The sequence below is a fragment of the Bubalus bubalis genome, chromosome 5 (assembly GCF_019923935.1).
Source record: "Bubalus bubalis isolate 160015118507 breed Murrah chromosome 5, NDDB_SH_1, whole genome shotgun sequence".
Lineage (NCBI taxonomy): Eukaryota > Metazoa > Chordata > Mammalia > Artiodactyla > Bovidae > Bubalus > Bubalus bubalis.
The window spans coordinates 91,349,300-91,367,174 of NC_059161.1; the positions used below are offsets into that span (position 1 = coordinate 91,349,300).

Consider the following 17,875-nt stretch of genomic DNA (forward strand, 5'->3'; position numbering starts at 1 on the left):
AACCCTGATCATATTTTTTGATCATCCTGATTATCATTACGATCATTTATGATTGTGAGTCTATTTGGAGAAAAATTGTAAGAAGGAAAAATGTTTAAGAGCGTGTAGTTGTCACGTATTATTTTGCAAAGGTGATGATTATTAGGAAGAGCTGTAAATGTTACCACTCACTGAGGTAATTAAGGGTGGTTATTTTGACTATTAAAATCAGTGCATCATCTCCTGGCATTCCCTAGTAATATCTTCTCCTAAAATTACTGCAGGACACCCCCATGCAGTATACTCCCTAATTAGCTTTTCAGACCAATAATGCAGTGTGTTCATATCTTAAGGTAACAGTGATTCATTTTGTTAACCATAGTGGTTACTGCCTGTAACTAAGGAATGCATTGTCATGGAAACAACATTTTCTCTCCTCCCCCACTTTCACTTCACTCCAGAGCTATTATCAAGAGACAAGAATTAAGGAAAAGCATTTTATCAGATGTATATGAACAGATAACAGATATACATAGACACACACACGTGTGTGTGTGTGTGTGTGTGGAGAGAGAGGTATAATCAATGAAGTTCCACTGATTAAACAACAGAAGATCGAGGAATGAAATATACATTGTCCTTTATATTTTGTCATTTGTCTTTGTTAACCTAAACCAGCACAAGCTGGAAAATGGGAAATGACTTGAGCCTAGCAGCCTGTAATGCTGCCCTAGAATAGGAGGTCAGCCTTAGCCTGGGTAATTCATTAGGGAAAGACTGTGTTAGTTATTATTGGAACATCACAATATAGAGCATACAATACTTTTGGGGTGTTTGAAATCTAAATTATAGGCTAATGAATAAGGGAAATATTGTACAACTTTTTTAGAATCCATTCTCCTTTGGAAAAACAGCCATAATTATAGACGCTCTGTAGGTGGAAGTGCTCACACAATCACACATTTTATGCTAACAGGGAAAAAATGCTAAGGGATACACATAGTCTGTGAATGTGACTTTAAGATTACACAGCAGGCACCAGACCAGAGTTCTGCCCCTACCATGTGACCTGGTATGTTTGAGCACATATATGTATCACCGCCTGAGTCCTGGCAGGCCCTAGATATGCACTGGATTGAATTAACCCCAATTCCTACTAGAGAAATCAACTAGGTAAGGACGCCTACATTTAGTATCATAACCACAAAACTTGAGACACAGCTGCCCTCTTCAGTTAGAACCAGACTTGCCTCAACTTCGACTGTCTTTCCCTGCTGATCTTTGCTCATGCTTTGCTCTGTATTGATTTCCCTTCAAGAGGTCTTCATTTTGGAGGCAGGACACATATTCCTCTCATCAGGGGGCTGATTAAAAATGTAGATTTCTTGATATCTTCTTGGCTTATGGAATGAGAATGTAGGGGTGAGCCTGAGAATGCATTTTTTTCTTTTATCATTCTTTTCTGTTTTCTTTCTTTCTTTTTTTAAAAGCACTCCACAGAATTTGGATGCGATCTGGTTTGGCTTCCATTAACTTGGGACAGGAGGGAGGCTGGGCTATTTTGGAGGTCGCCAGGTGAGGGAAATTTTATAGGATACTGCATTTGACTTAACAGCTTGCAAGTTATTTTGTTCTTTTATTCTTCCTGGAACTTTGTAAGTTGAAGCCCGTAGTGGTATTTGGACTTCTATTAATTTAGAGGACAAGTGGTCTGGTGTTTTGGGAAAACTACGTCAGGACAGCATGGTTCCAGCAGAGCTTGCTATAGATATTGAGGACTAAGTTGCTCTGTTTCAAGTGAGATCTGAGTTCATGGACCACTTAGAGACTTTTGAAATGACTACATTTATGTGAATGGGACAAGCCTGACCTCCAGTAAATCTGGAAAATTTAGAACATGCTTCTGGAGAGATGTGTGATGTACCCTGTGATAATGCTTTTTTATATTCCATCAATTTTCTTTGAATCTAACCTTCATGGCTTATTGATTGTGTGACTTGGGGAAGTGATATAGCCCTTAGATTGTCAGTTATTTTTTTCTCTACAAAACATGTGTCCAGTAACATCTACCTCTCGGGCTAATACAAGAGCTAAGCTATGTAAGTTGAATATTCATTGGAAGAACAGATGCTGAAGCTGAAGGTCCAGTACTTTGGCCACCTGATGAGAAGAGCTGACTCACTAGAAAAGACCCTGATGCTGGGAAAGATTGAGAGCAAGAGGAGAAGGAGGCAACAGAGGATGAGATGGTTGGATGGCATCACTAACTCAATGGACATGATTTTGAGCACACTCCGGGAGATAGTGAAGGACAGGGAAGCCTGGTGTGCTGTAGTCCATGGAGTTGCAAAGAGTCAGACACGACTGAGCAACTGAATGACAACAAGCTATTTAAGTACAGAGTACCTACCATGGACTACCAAGGCTGACCACGGGAAGGTGTTGTTTATCATCTCGAGTCTTCATGACAACTCTGCAAGGTAGGAGTTAATAAGCCCACAAAGCGAAGTGAGGCACAAACACTGCAACTTACACAAAGCCATCCTCAGCACCAGAGCCAGAGTTTGATTCCACATCCTGATGACTTGCTCTCTTTCCGCCAGCCATCTGTGAGGCACAGTGCCAAGCACTCAGGTGGCACCCAGAGAGGGCTAGTTCTACCCATTTCCTATTCTGCAACCTACTATCACATTTTCTTTCCTTTCTTTCTTTCTTTCTTTTTTTTTTTTTTTTTTTGTCTCTGACAAGCAATTTTGCAGCTGGGCCGGCCACATGCTGATTCTTTTTTTTTTTTTTGATCTTTTGTAATTTTGACAGCCTCACTTAAAAAAGGAAAAAGAAAAAATCAATACAGCATCCACCAATCTTGTCATTCCTACTTCCGGAACAACAGTAACACTTCTGGAGCTTCCTAGAGCCCCTAAGACGTCAAGGTAGGGAGGGGGCGGACTCTTCCGTTTTGAATTTAAAAAAATGTTGTATCAGATAAAGCCCTGGCTGAGGCCAAATCTACCACCCAGGGCGTGAGTAGGCTTGCTGACACAGAAGTCAAGGAGGTGTAGGGCCCTCGGGAAGCCGTTTTCAGCCCACTTCTGGCCCAGGTGCCTGTACCGGCCTCAACTCAGGCAAGCTGAAGTCAGAGGGAGGAGAGGATGCTCTCTGCAGGGCTCCGCGTGGGCCTCTCCCCTCACCTGGACAGCTCAGCCTCGGAGGTCGCCTCTCCGAGGGCAGCAGAGGCAAAGAGAGCCCAGTGAGATCTCCGGGTCCCAGCAGCGCCCGGAGCACCCCCACTGGGACCCCGGGACTCCTCGGGGGGGGGGGGGGGGAGGGGCGGGACGCGCGGGCTGGCTGGGCGAGGCTGGCGAGCCGCGCGCGCACCCCCTCCCACCCCACTCGTCCGGCCAGCGCTCCCCACGGTGACTCTGGATTGCAGCAAGCCATTGGCTTTTTACCAAACCGGGAGCTGCAGTATTTTTTTTTTCCCCTTCAGGGAGAATAATTTCAGCCCCCTTCAGCTCGCATGACAATCTTGTATGACTGGGGCGAGTAGGCGGGTACATTCTTTTACATGGTAATACTGCCCCACCTCCTTTGAACCCTCCTCTAAGCGCCCGGCTTCCTTTTTATTTTTATTTTTTGATTTTTTTTTTTAATTTACCTCCCTCCCCCAAATTCACCAAAAGGAGGGGGGTGGAAAGCCCTTCTTGTTTCTGTCCCTCCCCCCACGCCTCGTTCCCCAGGGAAGGGAGACCCCGAGACGCTTGGTACTTGCCCGCGGCGTGGCTTCTACCCCGGCGCTGGGATGGCCGCGCGGGGCGCAGGGGCCAGCGATCGAAGTGGCCGCCGCCTCTAGGCTGTCGCTCCATGTGCCGGGTGAGCACCGTGGTCGGGTCCCCCAGCGAGCTGCCACTGCCGCAGCTCGAAAGGAATGTCCCTTGTTGTTAAGGACCCTGACTGTTTTACACCAATGATTTGCCACTGCAAAGTTGCTTGCACCAACAACACTTTGTCGTTGATGTTTGGATGCAAGGTAGGATGAGGTTCATGTCTTTTTTAATGCATGCTGCCTCCCTGGAGGGGAACAAACAATTCCTTTTATTATTTGTTTATGTGTCTGCCTGTTGGGAGAGTGACAGAGCTCAGGCTTGCTTGGCTCCCTCTGGGAGCCGACTGGGTTTGGGGGCCCGGGGACCTCAGTGATGTCCCGGCATCTGTGGCTGGGTTTGATAACTCGGTCGTGACTCATGACGGGACCCTGATCGCTAATGCACAGAGGCTCCAAGAGCAGATAAATCCTCGGAAAGGGACGCATTAGGTGGCTCTCGGCTTGGGATCTCTTTCTATACTTAGCTGGCGACTGGGCTTGTGACAGCTGAGCTGCCAGCTCCTGAACTTGTCACTCCTCCTGAGCTCACCCGGACCCGCAGGACCCGCCGTCACTCCTCCTGAACTCACCCGGGCCCGCAGGACCCGCCGTCACTCCTCCTGAACTCACCCGGACCCGCAGGACCCGCCGTCAGGGTTTTTCCGGAGTGGTGGATGGACTTGAGATGACACAAAACCTATCAGTTTGCAATCTGGCACTTTGCAAACTGAGGAGCCTATTTTTATTTTAGACAGAAGAATCTGGAGCCAGGCTCGCGTTGCCCCCAGTTGTGTATTTTTCTCTAAGCTTATACAATCCACTCGAAGTCAACACTCAGAAATGTTATCCAGAGGTGGCGCGATTATTCAGTGAGTTTCTTGTGAATAACTGTCCCACCCCAGATTTTTTGTAAAGGTGATTGGTGTTCCCAAGGAAATGAGGTTTGAAGGTTTCCGAAGCAGGTTACCATTCGTTGCTCAGTGTCTGAAACTTTTTTTTGGTGGACTCTGGGAGCCGGCACTCCCTGAGAAAGACTTACAGAGCCAGGAATTTGAGCAGTCTCAGCCCCCTAATGGTCCGAGTTCATGTCCCCTTACTCTTAGGGACATAGCTTCACTTTTTTTCTCATTGTGAAAAACTGTGGTGGTGAGGGCTGGGGGTGTCTTGCCTGTTTGTGTAAAAACACTTTTGTGGCTACTATGATGATTCTCTAAGGAGAGAGGGGAAGAGAGGGAGAAAGAACGTCACATAAAATAACTGAAAATTCACTTTTGTAAGTGATTAAAAGTCACACGATCTCTTCTGTTCTGAAGGATAACATGACTGACTGCACTGGATACTGACAAGCACCTTAGGCAGTGGGGTTACAGAAACATACACAGTCAACTTCATGGATGATGCTCAGAGGAGGCGTAGGTTTAGTGGAAAAATTGGGAGTCAAAATCATAAGTCTTACACTGGCTGTGCCTAGAGAATCTCCTTTCTCTGACTCTGGGTTTTCTTCTATAAAATGAAAGATATGGATGAGATAATCCTCTACAGCCCTAACATTCTCCTATGATGTTTTTCATTTAAGCATTTAATGGTAAAGTTACTGTCAGAGATATATGTTTTATTTATTTATTTTTTTACTTAATCTGATAGTCTATACCTTAGAGTTAGTTCCAGAAATATTGATCATACTAAACAGTAGCCTCATGCTCCTTTTAAAATCCCTGAAAAGTTCTGAGGGTTGTTGAAGATTTGCATGTTCATCGCTGTCCGGAAGATGTATGTAATTGAACAGCACCAGTAACTAACTTTTTAGCTCTTTTCCTCACACAACTTGCAACCCTTCCCCCATGCATCTAGCTACTCACTCTTCTAATTATATTTCCAGTAGCCTCTTAGCGATGGCTACTGTTTAAAATCCATTCCAATAAATACATGAGAATTGCTTTGCAGTGCAAAATGATTATTTACAAAGGTGAATTATTTGCCAGGGGAAATTAAATACAAGCTAATAATCAAATAAGATAAGCTATTGGTGTGCAGAATGTTGTTGAATATGCATTGAACCCAGGACATTCAAAAGAAGTCTCTTTTATGTTGTTAAGTTTTCCCTGATTTTCAGATCGTGTTGCAGAGAACTGGTATAATTACAAGCCCTTTTTCTTTAATGCCGGGGAATTACATTAGTTTAACTTCCTTTAAGTTCTATTCCATTTGGTGTTTAAGAAAGTCATATTTCTGAGAAAACCGTGTCAATAGAGTGAAATACCTAAATCATGTGGGTTGGCAGATAATGTTCTTTGGAAAAAAAATCAAACCTCTCTGAAAATATATTAATACTTTTAGAGGGTCTATTCCATTTTATTTTGCCGAGTATGTTTGAATAAGATAATTCTTAAAAGCCTTGTATAATGGGATTGATGATTATATTATAACCTTACTTAACAGTTGGTTAATTATTTACTGGCTGATATAAGGTCCCCACCTTGGAATCTTAGATATGGAAATAATGGAGCTTTCTATTCTAGCCTTTCTCCAGTGAAGTTCTTCAACACTATTTGACACATAACAACAGAACAAAATGTGGAAAAGTGGCATATCCTATAGGCTGGATTTCAAAACTAGATGTATCACTTACTAAATACATGATTTTTCTAAATCTTAGTTTTTTTCACAGATAAAATGGCCACAGTAATAACTACCACATTGCATATTTCTATCTCATTGAAAGAATGCAGTTTAAATGAGATACATCCAATGTTTAGTAAATATGCATTCATCAAATGATTGATACTTTTATATGGCCTTGGTTATTTTCATAACTTCACTGTGGGGAGTGGGTACATCAATTATAAGAAGATTCTCTTTACCTCTTTTACTCTTAGGGTATTTCTTTCGATAAATTGTTCATTTTGCTATGAGCTCGATTATTACTTCTCTGAAGTTATTTCCTCTTTGCTAAGTGTTTATATAAAATGTAGGAGCAGTTTATATATTGGTAAAGCATGCATAAAACAAAAAGTGTTTATAAAAATGAATGAAAAACTGATACCATTGTTCCATTCAACTAACAAGTATTTATCCATAAGATAAATACCGAGCAACCAGTAAGATGCTAGACACTGGAGATGTGACAATAAACAGCTTTGTCCCCATGATCTCAAAGTCAGACTCTACTAACTATATTCATCATTTAAGGAAACAAATAAAATGATGATTTTAGTTGAATCTTTATCAATGAAAGTGGGATTTAAATGGCTGTTGAAAAAAATTAAAAACTCATGGAGGTATGTCAGTATGGAGGCTCTGAAAGTGCATTTATTCCAATATTATCTAGGAAGTTTGAAAATAAGTTTATTAGGATGGATATTTATTTTGTTTCCTGGGAAACAGTTAGTATGACAAAGTCTAAAACCTTGTTTGCGTATAAGCCAGACTGTTTCAAAAGTACTTAAACTATTCTTATCCCAAATGGAGTAATGGCTTGAAGGGTGCTGAGTTATTTGAGCTTTCAAGGCAAAAACCCCAAATAATATTATTTTGTCACTTAGCAATCTCCAGAGCCCTACCCTTGCTGCATCCTGGTCACCATTCAGTTTAGTTAACTGACTATATTACTTATGAATATAAATGTGAAGTGGCTTTCTGGGCTAGGCTCTATCCCAGTCTCTGTGATAGACATTGGAGATACAAGTATAAGTATGATGCCATTCTTTTCTCCAGGAATTACACATCTATTGAGAGAAGGGATTCTACTTCCTTCCCTAAAATACAGAAACCACAGTCCCACCTGACCTTAAGGTCTCATAAGATAAATTAATAGACATGAGTTTGAGCAAACTTCAGGAGATGGTGAAGGTCATGGAAGCCTGGTGTGTTGTGGTCCATGGGATCACAAAGAGTCTGACACGACTGAGTGACTGAAAAACAACAACAAGATAAACACAGTTGTTCAAAAAAGTTTTCATATTGCATCAGTTCTCTTTTTGCCTCAGTCCATATGGTATAACCATATAATGCTGCCTATGAGAATGGACTTTGCATGGAAAAGGAGGGCTTCTGAAAGGCTTTTTTCTGCTCATAATAGTTTCTGTGTCATTATCTGAAAATGAGCATTAGCTTTGTCTTTATGTAACTCTGTTTTCTCCCCCTGCAAAGATCAAAGTTCTGAATGCCATTTCACAGCAGACTATAGTTTTCCTCTTTCCTTGACTACATTGCAAGGATCTGCAGCCCCGTGTGCCCCTTTTCCTTCTTTTCCTTTTTCTCACCATTTCCCAGGCAAGACATAAAAAGATGAGATGTCAGTTTTGCTGATATTTCTGAATATCCTCATACTCCCTAATATTTCTCTAGTATTTATTATTTCTTAATAAAAGTGCTTTGTAAAGTCTTATGTTCTCTGCGATTATTCCTTGCTTTCTTTTAAACTCAAAGTAAGATTTTATTGATATATGCCTCATACCTTAAGGAACCTCTCTCTTCCCCATAAATAGTCATTTGTTAATATAACAACTCAACGGAATCAAACCATTAAGACCCCAAGGCACATTCAGTGCCTTTAATTTCCTGTTTGATAGATTATGATAGAGAGAAGTTCTTGGAAAAGTTATAGAGTCCTGCAACCTGCTTTTTTTTTTCTTCTAGTGAATGTGTAGACATTACAAAAAATGCTTGACCTCTCAAAGGAAAGGAATCATCTGGTAGAAATCAACTTCTTTCTTGTCTAAATGGTGACTCTCCCCAAAGAAAGAACAATGAGACTAAGAAAGAGGGATTTAAATGAAAGAAAATAGAGAAAAAGAGGAGCGAATCAAAAGAAGGAATAAATTTTTACTAGAGAAGTAAAAGGAAAGGAAAAAAAATAATCCAGCATGATTAAACATTTACAAAGGTTACTTCCTAGATAGTAGGATACTATCCTTTCCAAGGGTCATTTTTTTGCACCCCCCCCCCAATCTCCATAGTTACCAGACAGAGAAAGTAGGAGACAGAGAGGAAGGAAGAAAAGTACAAGATGATGAAAAGGGAGAAAGACATCAGAAAGAGGAGAAAGAGGAAAGGGAGCTGGTCTGTGGCCTCTCAACGTCTGGAGAGTGATTTTACAAGCTCCCAAGGTTGTAGTCTGTCAGCACCTCTCTGGTGGACAGTTCCCACCAGCCTGTAGGCGTTCCCAAGCCTCTACAAACCTCAGTTTCAAGTCTCTGTGGTGGTAAAGTGGTTTTATTTGCTCATTTGTTTATTAAAACAGCAAATTTTGTTACAAAGAGTAGTGGTCCCAGAGGATGCATTAATCACTATATCAATATGTATATTGGTCGTTTGTAGAACAGTTTTTCTTTATATGAATATTGCCAGTGTGTATGTTGGTATATTCTTTGTTTTTATTTTATAATTTGTGTTCATTAAAATCAATTTAAAAACCATAAAATCAGAAGGAAAACAAATTTTAGAAAGTGCTATTGTCTCAGACAACTGGAGATCAAACCTACTAATATTTTAATGTATATTTTTCTAGTTTCCTGGTACTATTTTGTTGGTGGTGGTCCACATATATCTTCATTTAAAAACTTGAGTTGTAATCATAATGTTTACTTCTGAATGTTTTAAATGAATATTAGAAGTTATGTATATATTTTAATGGGCCTCCCTTGTGGCTCAGCTGGTAAAGAATCTGCCTGCAATGTGGGAGACCTGGGTTCTGTCCCTGGGTTATGAAGATCCCCTGGAGAAGGGAAAGGCTACCCACTCCAGTATTCTGGCCTAGAGAATTCCATGGACTGTATAGGCCATGGGGTCACAAAGAGTTGGATACAACTGAGTGATTTTATATATTTTAATAGCTATGTAACAGATTAACATTCTTATTTTTGAATATTCAGCCCAAAGATAACATTGTGCTGTAGGCTCAGTCACTCAGGTGTGTCCAACTTATTGCAACCCATCAACTATAGCCCATTAGACTCCTCTGTCCATGGAATTTTCTAGGCATGAATACTGGAGTGGGTTGCCATTTCCTACTCCAGGGGATCTTCTTGACCCAGGGATCAAACCTGGGTCTCTTGCATTTCCTGCATTGGCAGGCAGATTCTTTAACCACTATGCCTCCTGGGAAGCCCAAAAGATAAAATTGCCCCCCTCCCCGCCAATTTTCTACTATCAAAACAAAAGCATATCTTGAGAAATAAATCTTTTTCTTATCTGAAATTATTTCCTTTGAATAGTCTAGAATAAGTAGAATTACTGAGATATATTTTAAATCTTTTATGACTCTTGGTGATTGATACTGCTACATTCATTTTAGTGATGGCAAGTTACATTATATGTTATAATATTCCCCAGCTTTAAATAGCTCTACCTTGTGGATTTATAAGTAAGAGGTAATCAATTTGTTTCCCTCTGAATAAAGTTAAAACTCTATCAGACTTTGAGTTAATGGGGTGTGAGTTCCCAAGACTATATTGGTGTATTCCAGTTAAAAAAAATATCTGAAATGCCAAAAATCCAAGTGGTCAAAATGGGTACATCAAGTTAACAGCTATTTACACAGTTAAGGCATTCATCCCTGTCTCAGCAGATGTTTCAGATCCTGTTACGTATGCTTTGCAAAGGTCAACTCATTTAATTCTCATTATAATCTTGAGAAATGGGTTATAAGAGTTGTCTCCGTGTTAGACATGGGGAAACTGAGGCATATAGAGTTTAAGTAACTTGCCTGAAGTCACATAGCTTTCAAGTAACAGATCCAAAATTTGAGCCCAAATAGTTCATGTCTAGAGCATACACTCATTTCCAGAATTAACTTTGGGGTTCTTTCAAATGGCAACTTCCTCTTAGGACCTATATGTTAGGAGTCAATTTGCAAAAATTTTAATTTTTACATTCTCTCCTGGGCATAACTCTGAGTTTGAATGCAAAGCACATCTGTAAGAAGATTCAGCCTTATAGTAAATGCTTTTTTTTTTTTTGAGAAGAGTGTGATCTAATATACCATATCCTATAGTTTTCATGTTCTCATTTCCCACATAAGGTTACTGACGCATTCAGGAGGTGACTTTCTGAAGATCACACACTGTGTCCCAGAGCCACAGCTAGAAACCGGGTCTCCTAATCTCTAACTCAGTGTTATGTTTATATGCCATGACCTCCAACTACAAACTACAAGTTCTGAGAATGAAGGTGAGAGAAGAGAAATTGACAAGTTTTATCTGTAAAAAGCAGGAAAAAATAACACCTTGTTTACAAGACTGCCTTAAGGTTTAAGTGATATATCACATATGAAAACATTTAGCACAGTGCCTCAAATGTGATAAATATTCAGTGCATATTTTTGTCTCCTGTTTCATTAAGGCTGCTTTGCAGACTGGTGAAAAATTTGGAGACTGTTAATAGTCAACTGAGCAGTGTTCTTCAATCAAGCACTTTGAAATTCACTCAAGAGCACATGAGGAGTACTTTAAAACTACCAAACACGTTGTTAAGTGTTTTAATGCCACAAAAGGCAGAATCAAGAAGTTTATATAATTCACACCAAGAAAAAAACCCCCACAAAAACCTAGATTAAATCTGACCCAGAAAGAGAAAATGAAAAATGAGCTAATGAATGAAAGAGGTCCTGCATGTCCCAAAGAAGCAGGTTGCATAGGCTTTGTGTCCTATTTGACAAAGTATACTTGCCAGTTCAAGGTCCTTTTCAAATTTTATTTTTTAGTAGTCATTTGGGGAAAGAAACTCTAAATAACAAAAGGCAAAGAGGATTAAAGTTATGCAGTCACTAAAATATGTTCACAAAAAGGAATGTCGAATATTAGAATTTAGAAGATCTTGCAAAATCTCAGACTTATTCTTTATATTTGTTATGAAGCCTTTTACCTTTTACTCACTTAGGGATATTCAAGTAAAGTTCCAAAGTCCATACGGTAAAACCATCTCCAGTCCCTTCTGGATTAAATTACCACTGGATTCCTTCAGCCTCCAGTACTTAATACTTAAATCTTAACTTTAACGTTCAGTTGCAAATTCAGTTTACCTATCCTATTTGTCTATCTGAACCATGAGCTCCTTGAGGAAGGGGCCATATCCTATATATTTAGTATACTACCTAAAAGATCCAGTAAATAGACCTGTGCCTATTCCATACAAGGCAGCCAATATATATTTGTTGAATGATTGGGAGAATTATGTGCGTCCTTGTAAAGATTTGCTGAATGAGTTTGTTGAAAAATAAGTGGTGTGTTTTTTGTTATTTCATTTCTCATTTTTCTTTAGCAGTTTGCCTCTGAGAACCTGTTGTGCTTTCAGACTTCCTAGAACTTTTGTTCCCTGAAATATAGACTAGGCATTACTCAACGTGTTTCCCCGGTATGATGGTTAATTTTATGTATGAACTTGAGTGGGCCAGTATGAACTGCCCAGGCGTTTGGCCAGTTGTTATTCTGGGTGTTTCTGTGAGGGTGTTTCTGGATGAGATTAACATTTGAATCTTTAGACTGAATGAAGCAGATTGGGCTTCTTAAAGTGGGTGAGTAGGTCTCATCCAGTCAGTTGAACATCTGAATAGAACAAAAGGGCTGAGCAAGAAGAAACTTCTTTTGCTTGACTGCTTTGACCTGGAATATTAGTCTGTTCTGACCTTGGGTCTCAAAGTGAAATTTCTTGAGTCTCAGATCTGCTGGCTTTTAGGTTAGAACTTGCACCACTGACTCTCCTCGCCACTGGTTCTCAGGGCTTCAAACTTGGACCAGCACTACATGTCGGCTCTCCTTGGTCTCCAGCTTGCCGACTGCACATCTCAGGACTTCTCAGCCTCCATAATCAAGTTAGCTGATTCCCTATAGTCAACCTCTCTCTCTCTATCTGAGAACTCTGACTGATATACCTGCTGTCTAGGGTGGGATGCCTACATATGTCATCACTAGTAAGCCATTCTTGTTTAGTAAGTTATGGAGGAACTAATAGATTATAAATATAATACGCCAAGAGGATGTTGTTGCATTTAAGCCTTTTTTCTCAGAAGATCATGGGTTTATTTCATTATAAATCACAGATTTTAACTCTAGATATAGTACAGTAGAAATCATTCAATTCTCCTTTTATAACTTTTCCATCTATATTTCTATCTTTATTGACCTATATGAATGTTCTTTTTAGCCTTATAGACACATTGTACATTGCAGTGATGATTAAATACTCAGTAATCATTTTTCCTATGAAAATTTAAATGAGTGGGTCAAATGGAGTAAGAACATTGCCCTAAATTATAGCTTCTAGAAACCTCATAAGTAGCATAATATTTTTAAGCATCATTTTTGTGTATGTGTGTGTAACTCCTAACATAAAATGTGTAATTTTTGATGATGTTCCTTATCTTTATTAAAATTTTATCCAAGTTTCTGAGGTGATTTAAAACATTTTATCTGATGAGCGAGCACGCTGAGAATAGTCACAATCTCTAATATGCTATCTGATGTACTCTGAATGCCTTAATATCCACAGCATAGACCAAACCAACCAGGAGTTAATATCACTGCATTATATCTCAAATAATGATAGCAGTAAATGGTGATTCATGATATCACTTCCATAAGCTTTCAAATAATATGGTTGGTAGCTACTAGCATGTATATTGGTTTACTGTCTAAGATTAGAAGACTTTGATTTTCCCCTTGGAATTGTGTCTCCAAGTATTCTCTTTATGTTTTGCAAAAATTTCCATTTTTGAGGAGAGGTAGATACATTTGTCCAGAATCAGTAACTACTTCTCTCCTCCCTATTATATTTAGCGTTCTGGTGGGTGCCTCATGGTTACTCAAACACAGTAAGATATAGTTGCTGCCTTGAGATGCTTTCAGTTTAACTACTGAACCAGCACTAAGAAATATACACAGAAAAAACAGGGAAAGCCACAGAAAAAGCCACTGGGAAGCCCAATAAACACAGAAGGTTGGGTTAAATCTTATTGAATGTTCATGCACAAGGTTCTGTTCTAAGGACTTCACATAAGCTATTCAAAATAGCTCTATGAAGAAAACCATTAATCCGTGTGTGATATCATCTCTTCATATGTACAACTAATATCAAGTGAGGATCCATAAAATCATTTATATTTTAAAAGTAGTTTTATACCTCAACAGGAAACCCTACGCCAGACAACGAGGTTGTCTGAGAGGACCAGCAAATCAATGATTACCTTTAGGATATTAGAAAAGACTTTGTTGGAGATAACAAATTAATCTGGTCTTTTCAAGACCTTGAACTAGGTCAGAAAGAAAAGAGTTTGGCTTTGAACTCACGTCTACTACTGATATCTGTGATCTAGCACTTCTTTGGGAGTGTTGAAAGAACATAACAGCAGAAGATAATGATGTGACATTGAAGGTGTACCTTCTCCCTGGGTGGAAGAAGGGAGAAAGGAAGAGGAGGAGGGGAAGCGCGTTAGACTAGATCCTATTCTCAGTTCAGCTCAGTCACTCAGTCGTGTCTGACTCTTTGCAACCCCACAGACTATAGCACGCCAGGCTTCCCTGTCCATCACCAACTCCCGGAGCTTACTCAAACTCATGTCCATCGAGTCGGTGATGCCATCCAACCATCTCATCCTGTGTCATCCCCTTCCCCTCCCACCTTCAGTCTTTCCCAGCATCAGGGCCTTTTCCAATGAGTCAGTTCTTCAAATCAGGTGGCCAAAGTATTGGAGTTTCAGCTTTAGCATCAGTCCTTCCAATGAATATTCAGGGCTGATTTTCTTTAGGATGGACTGGTTGGATCTCCTTGCAGACCAAGGGACTCTCAAGAGTCTTCTCCAACACCACAGTTCAAAAGCATCAACTCTTCTGCACTCAGCTTTCTTTATGGTCCAACTCTCACATCTCTACATGATTACCATACATGATTTCATCTATACATGAAAACCATAGCTTTGACTAGACGGACCTTTGTGGGCAAAGTAATGCCTATCCTGTTATCTGGGTAAAGCAGAGAGATAAGCTAAATCTGGGTGAGTTAAACCTGAGTGTGCCCTTGGGGAGGCAAACAGAAGTAGGAAGCACATCCTGAGTGTAGAGATTGATATTTGAAGGAGTCCTGTGATTGGACCATTAGCTTTGTGATGCTGGGGAAACTCTTTCAGTTCCCTGAGCTTTCATTTCCTCATCTATGCAATGGAGATGGTCTATTTAATGGGTTCATTATACCAGTCAAATGAGAAAGCAATTAATATGCCTGGCACATTGTAGCCATTGAATAGATGTGTGCTTTGCCGACAAAGGTCTATTTAGTCAAAACTATGGTTTTTCTGGTAGTCATGCACAGCTGTGAGAGTCAGACCATAAAGAAGGCTGAGCTGCAAAGAATTGATGCTCTAAATTGTGGTGCTGGAGAAGACTCTTGAGAGTCCCTTTGAACAGCAAGGAGAGCAACCCATCAATCCTAAAGGAAATAACTCTGAATATTAACTGAAAGGGCTGATGCTGAAGCTGAAACTCCAATACTTTGACCACCTGATATGAAGAGCTGGCTCGTTCGAAAAGACCCTGTTCATGGGAAGGATTGAAGACAAAAGGAGAAGCGGGCAGCAGAGGATGAGATGGTTAGATAGCATCACCAACTGAACCAATGGACATGAGTTTGAGCAAACTCCGGGAGATAGTGGAGGACAGAGGAGCAAAGAGTTGAACATGACTTAACAGCTGAACAACAACATATTTCAGTTTCAGATGTTAGTTCTGTTCCTTTCCCTGGGAAGATGCCATCCCTTCCCATCTCACTTTTGTTCATATGAACATAGTGTGAAAGAGCCTAGAAAGGGGCTTTTTCACTTTTACATCTAGGATTCAAGAAAAGGAAAGAAATACTTACTGTGTAACCAGAAGAGATATGAGCTATAATCAACCCACACTTACTGAGTGTCCACTGTGCCATCATTTTTTTCTAGGAAGATTTTATTTATCATCTCCAGTGTATTATAACATGCATAATCCATTTTCTCCTGTGAGAAGTAATTCTGGCATAACCTTCCTTCCGTGTTTTTACCTCGGAGAGTCTGTGAGAGACTGTTCCCAACCCCCAAAGTCCCTTCCCTGTGAGCACATGGATTGGATTATGTGTGCGTGCTATCATGGCTGTTGCTCCCTGAGATATTGGTGCTTGAAGGTATTAAGTAGATAACCCTGTTCCTAACATTTATTGCCTAAGAAAGTTTTGCTTTATGTACCAGTAAACCTTATTTTCTTTCTTTAAAAGACCAAATGACCATCAGGAGGAAATGCTCCTTGGAATTCTGCAGCCTGCCTAATTCCCAAATAAACCTTCCTTGAGTTCTGTAAAATGAAAACATTTTCTCTCTGTGCTTGAGCCTTGTGCATTGCCCTTTGCTGGAGCTATTTCCTCAGCAAATTGCTATGGTTGGTCTCTCAAGCCAGAGGGAAGAAAAAGGTTTTATAATGAAAATGCTGACAGGTTCTTATCTACAGCAGTATGACTAGGGAAGCTATGATCTCATTTATTGTAGTAACTGGATGCCTGTTTTGGCTGAAGGGAGATCAGGCATTCTCCAAAACCCCAGGCATTCTCTGGAGTTTTGAGTCTTTATCTTGAAAAGTTTGCAATGCAAAAAAAAAAAAAAAAAAAAAAACTGTAGAGAAATAGGAAACCAGGGCTATGCAAACGGTACCTTGTTCTTCTGTTAAAGTACTAAGATGAATTCCAATAAAGTTCTCAGATGAAGATGGTCAGAGGGTTTAAGAGGCTGGAAATTGGGACCGTGTATTTGCTTGCTCTGTGCAGGGCTTACTCTTTGTAATGGTTTTATCTGACTATTTAGAAAGAAACTTTAACCTTGATCTCATTCATATTTCAAAATAATAGTCATCATCATTATGTGGACAGAATTCTGAAATGAGTTATCTTTTATTTCTCAATATAGCAGCTGTATGAAGTTGATAATTTATAGAGGAGGAAACTGAAGCATATTGAGTTTAAAATTTTTTCACTACAGATATTCAAGTATCTGGCTGGAGATTTTTTCCAAGATATAATTCAGGTGATCAAATAACTTGTTGGAAATGGACTGGGGATTCTTTTAGTCTCTTTCATATTTATACTTCCTAAATGACACTGTGCCTTATCCAGAGTCACAAAGCATGTAGTGGTGGCCCTGGGATTTAAGCCCAGGTTTCTGATCGCAAGCCCAGGGAAAGACTCTCTTTTCTTTGTTTGTCTCTCCCTAAGCATTTCCTAGGACTGACCATGCTTCCAAAGCATTCAACCAGGGTATTTCTGGGATCCTGCCAAGAGCAGAGGGCAGAACTGGTACTTGTCCCTGAAAGTCATTTGTATGATCAAAATGAATATGTGTTACCTACACTGAATCTTGAAGGGCTGAGATGTATGGTACATGAACTCAGCAAATATGTATCAAGTAAAGAAAATTGTCTCTGTGCCCTGAAGACAGGGAAGGATTTCAGACAGTAAGGACAGAAGTAGAGTTGAGTGACTTTCAGATAATTGTCCCTTATCTCCTGTGATTTCTAACCTCTTGTAGGTAGCCCCTAGCTTGGAAATGCAATGCATTTTATACTCCTGGAATAGGTGGAAGTGAGGGTATACAGTTAAGCTAAATGAAGACATTGCTGGTTGTTGTTTAATTTTTTTAAATTTCCCATTAAGAATTCCAAGGCTGTGTTATCATACCTTCCTTTTTTTTTTTTTTTTTTTCAAGTCACTCAGTGGTGTCTGACTCTTTGTGACCCCATGGACTATACAGTCCATGGAATTCTCCAGGCCAGAATACTGAAGTGGGTAGCCTTTCCTTTCTCCAGGGGATCTTCCCAACCCAGGGATAGAATCCAGGTCTCCCGCATTGCAGGTGGATACTTTATCAACTGACCTATAAAGGAAGCCCATCATACCTTCCTACTTCCAGTTAAATCAGTTTCATGTATAGTTCCATTATCAGATATTTATACTTTTAATGTTAAGCCAAGAAACTCAACAAAAATTTGCATGTGTCAAAGCTCTGCTACTTCTGTTACAGGGATTTCT

General features: G+C 39.9%; 1 protein-coding gene across 20 annotated transcripts in view; it reads left to right on the forward strand.

Annotated features, from left to right (window-relative positions):
• Positions 1 to 17,875, forward strand: part of DLG2 (discs large MAGUK scaffold protein 2) — a 2,352,634-nt gene that overhangs the window by 922,902 nt on the left and 1,411,857 nt on the right. Inside the window, exon 1 of one of the 20 annotated variants that reach the window (XM_045165943.1) lies at positions 3,319 to 4,009. The exons of 18 other annotated variants lie outside the window; for them this stretch is intronic. In XM_045165943.1, the coding sequence (XP_045021878.1) occupies positions 3,908 to 4,009 (102 nt within the window). In that variant the 5' untranslated portion in view covers positions 3,319 to 3,907. Of the gene's footprint in view, positions 1 to 3,318; positions 4,010 to 17,875 lie in introns of those variants that run through there. One more of the 20 variants, XM_045165960.1, reaches the window with a different exon arrangement.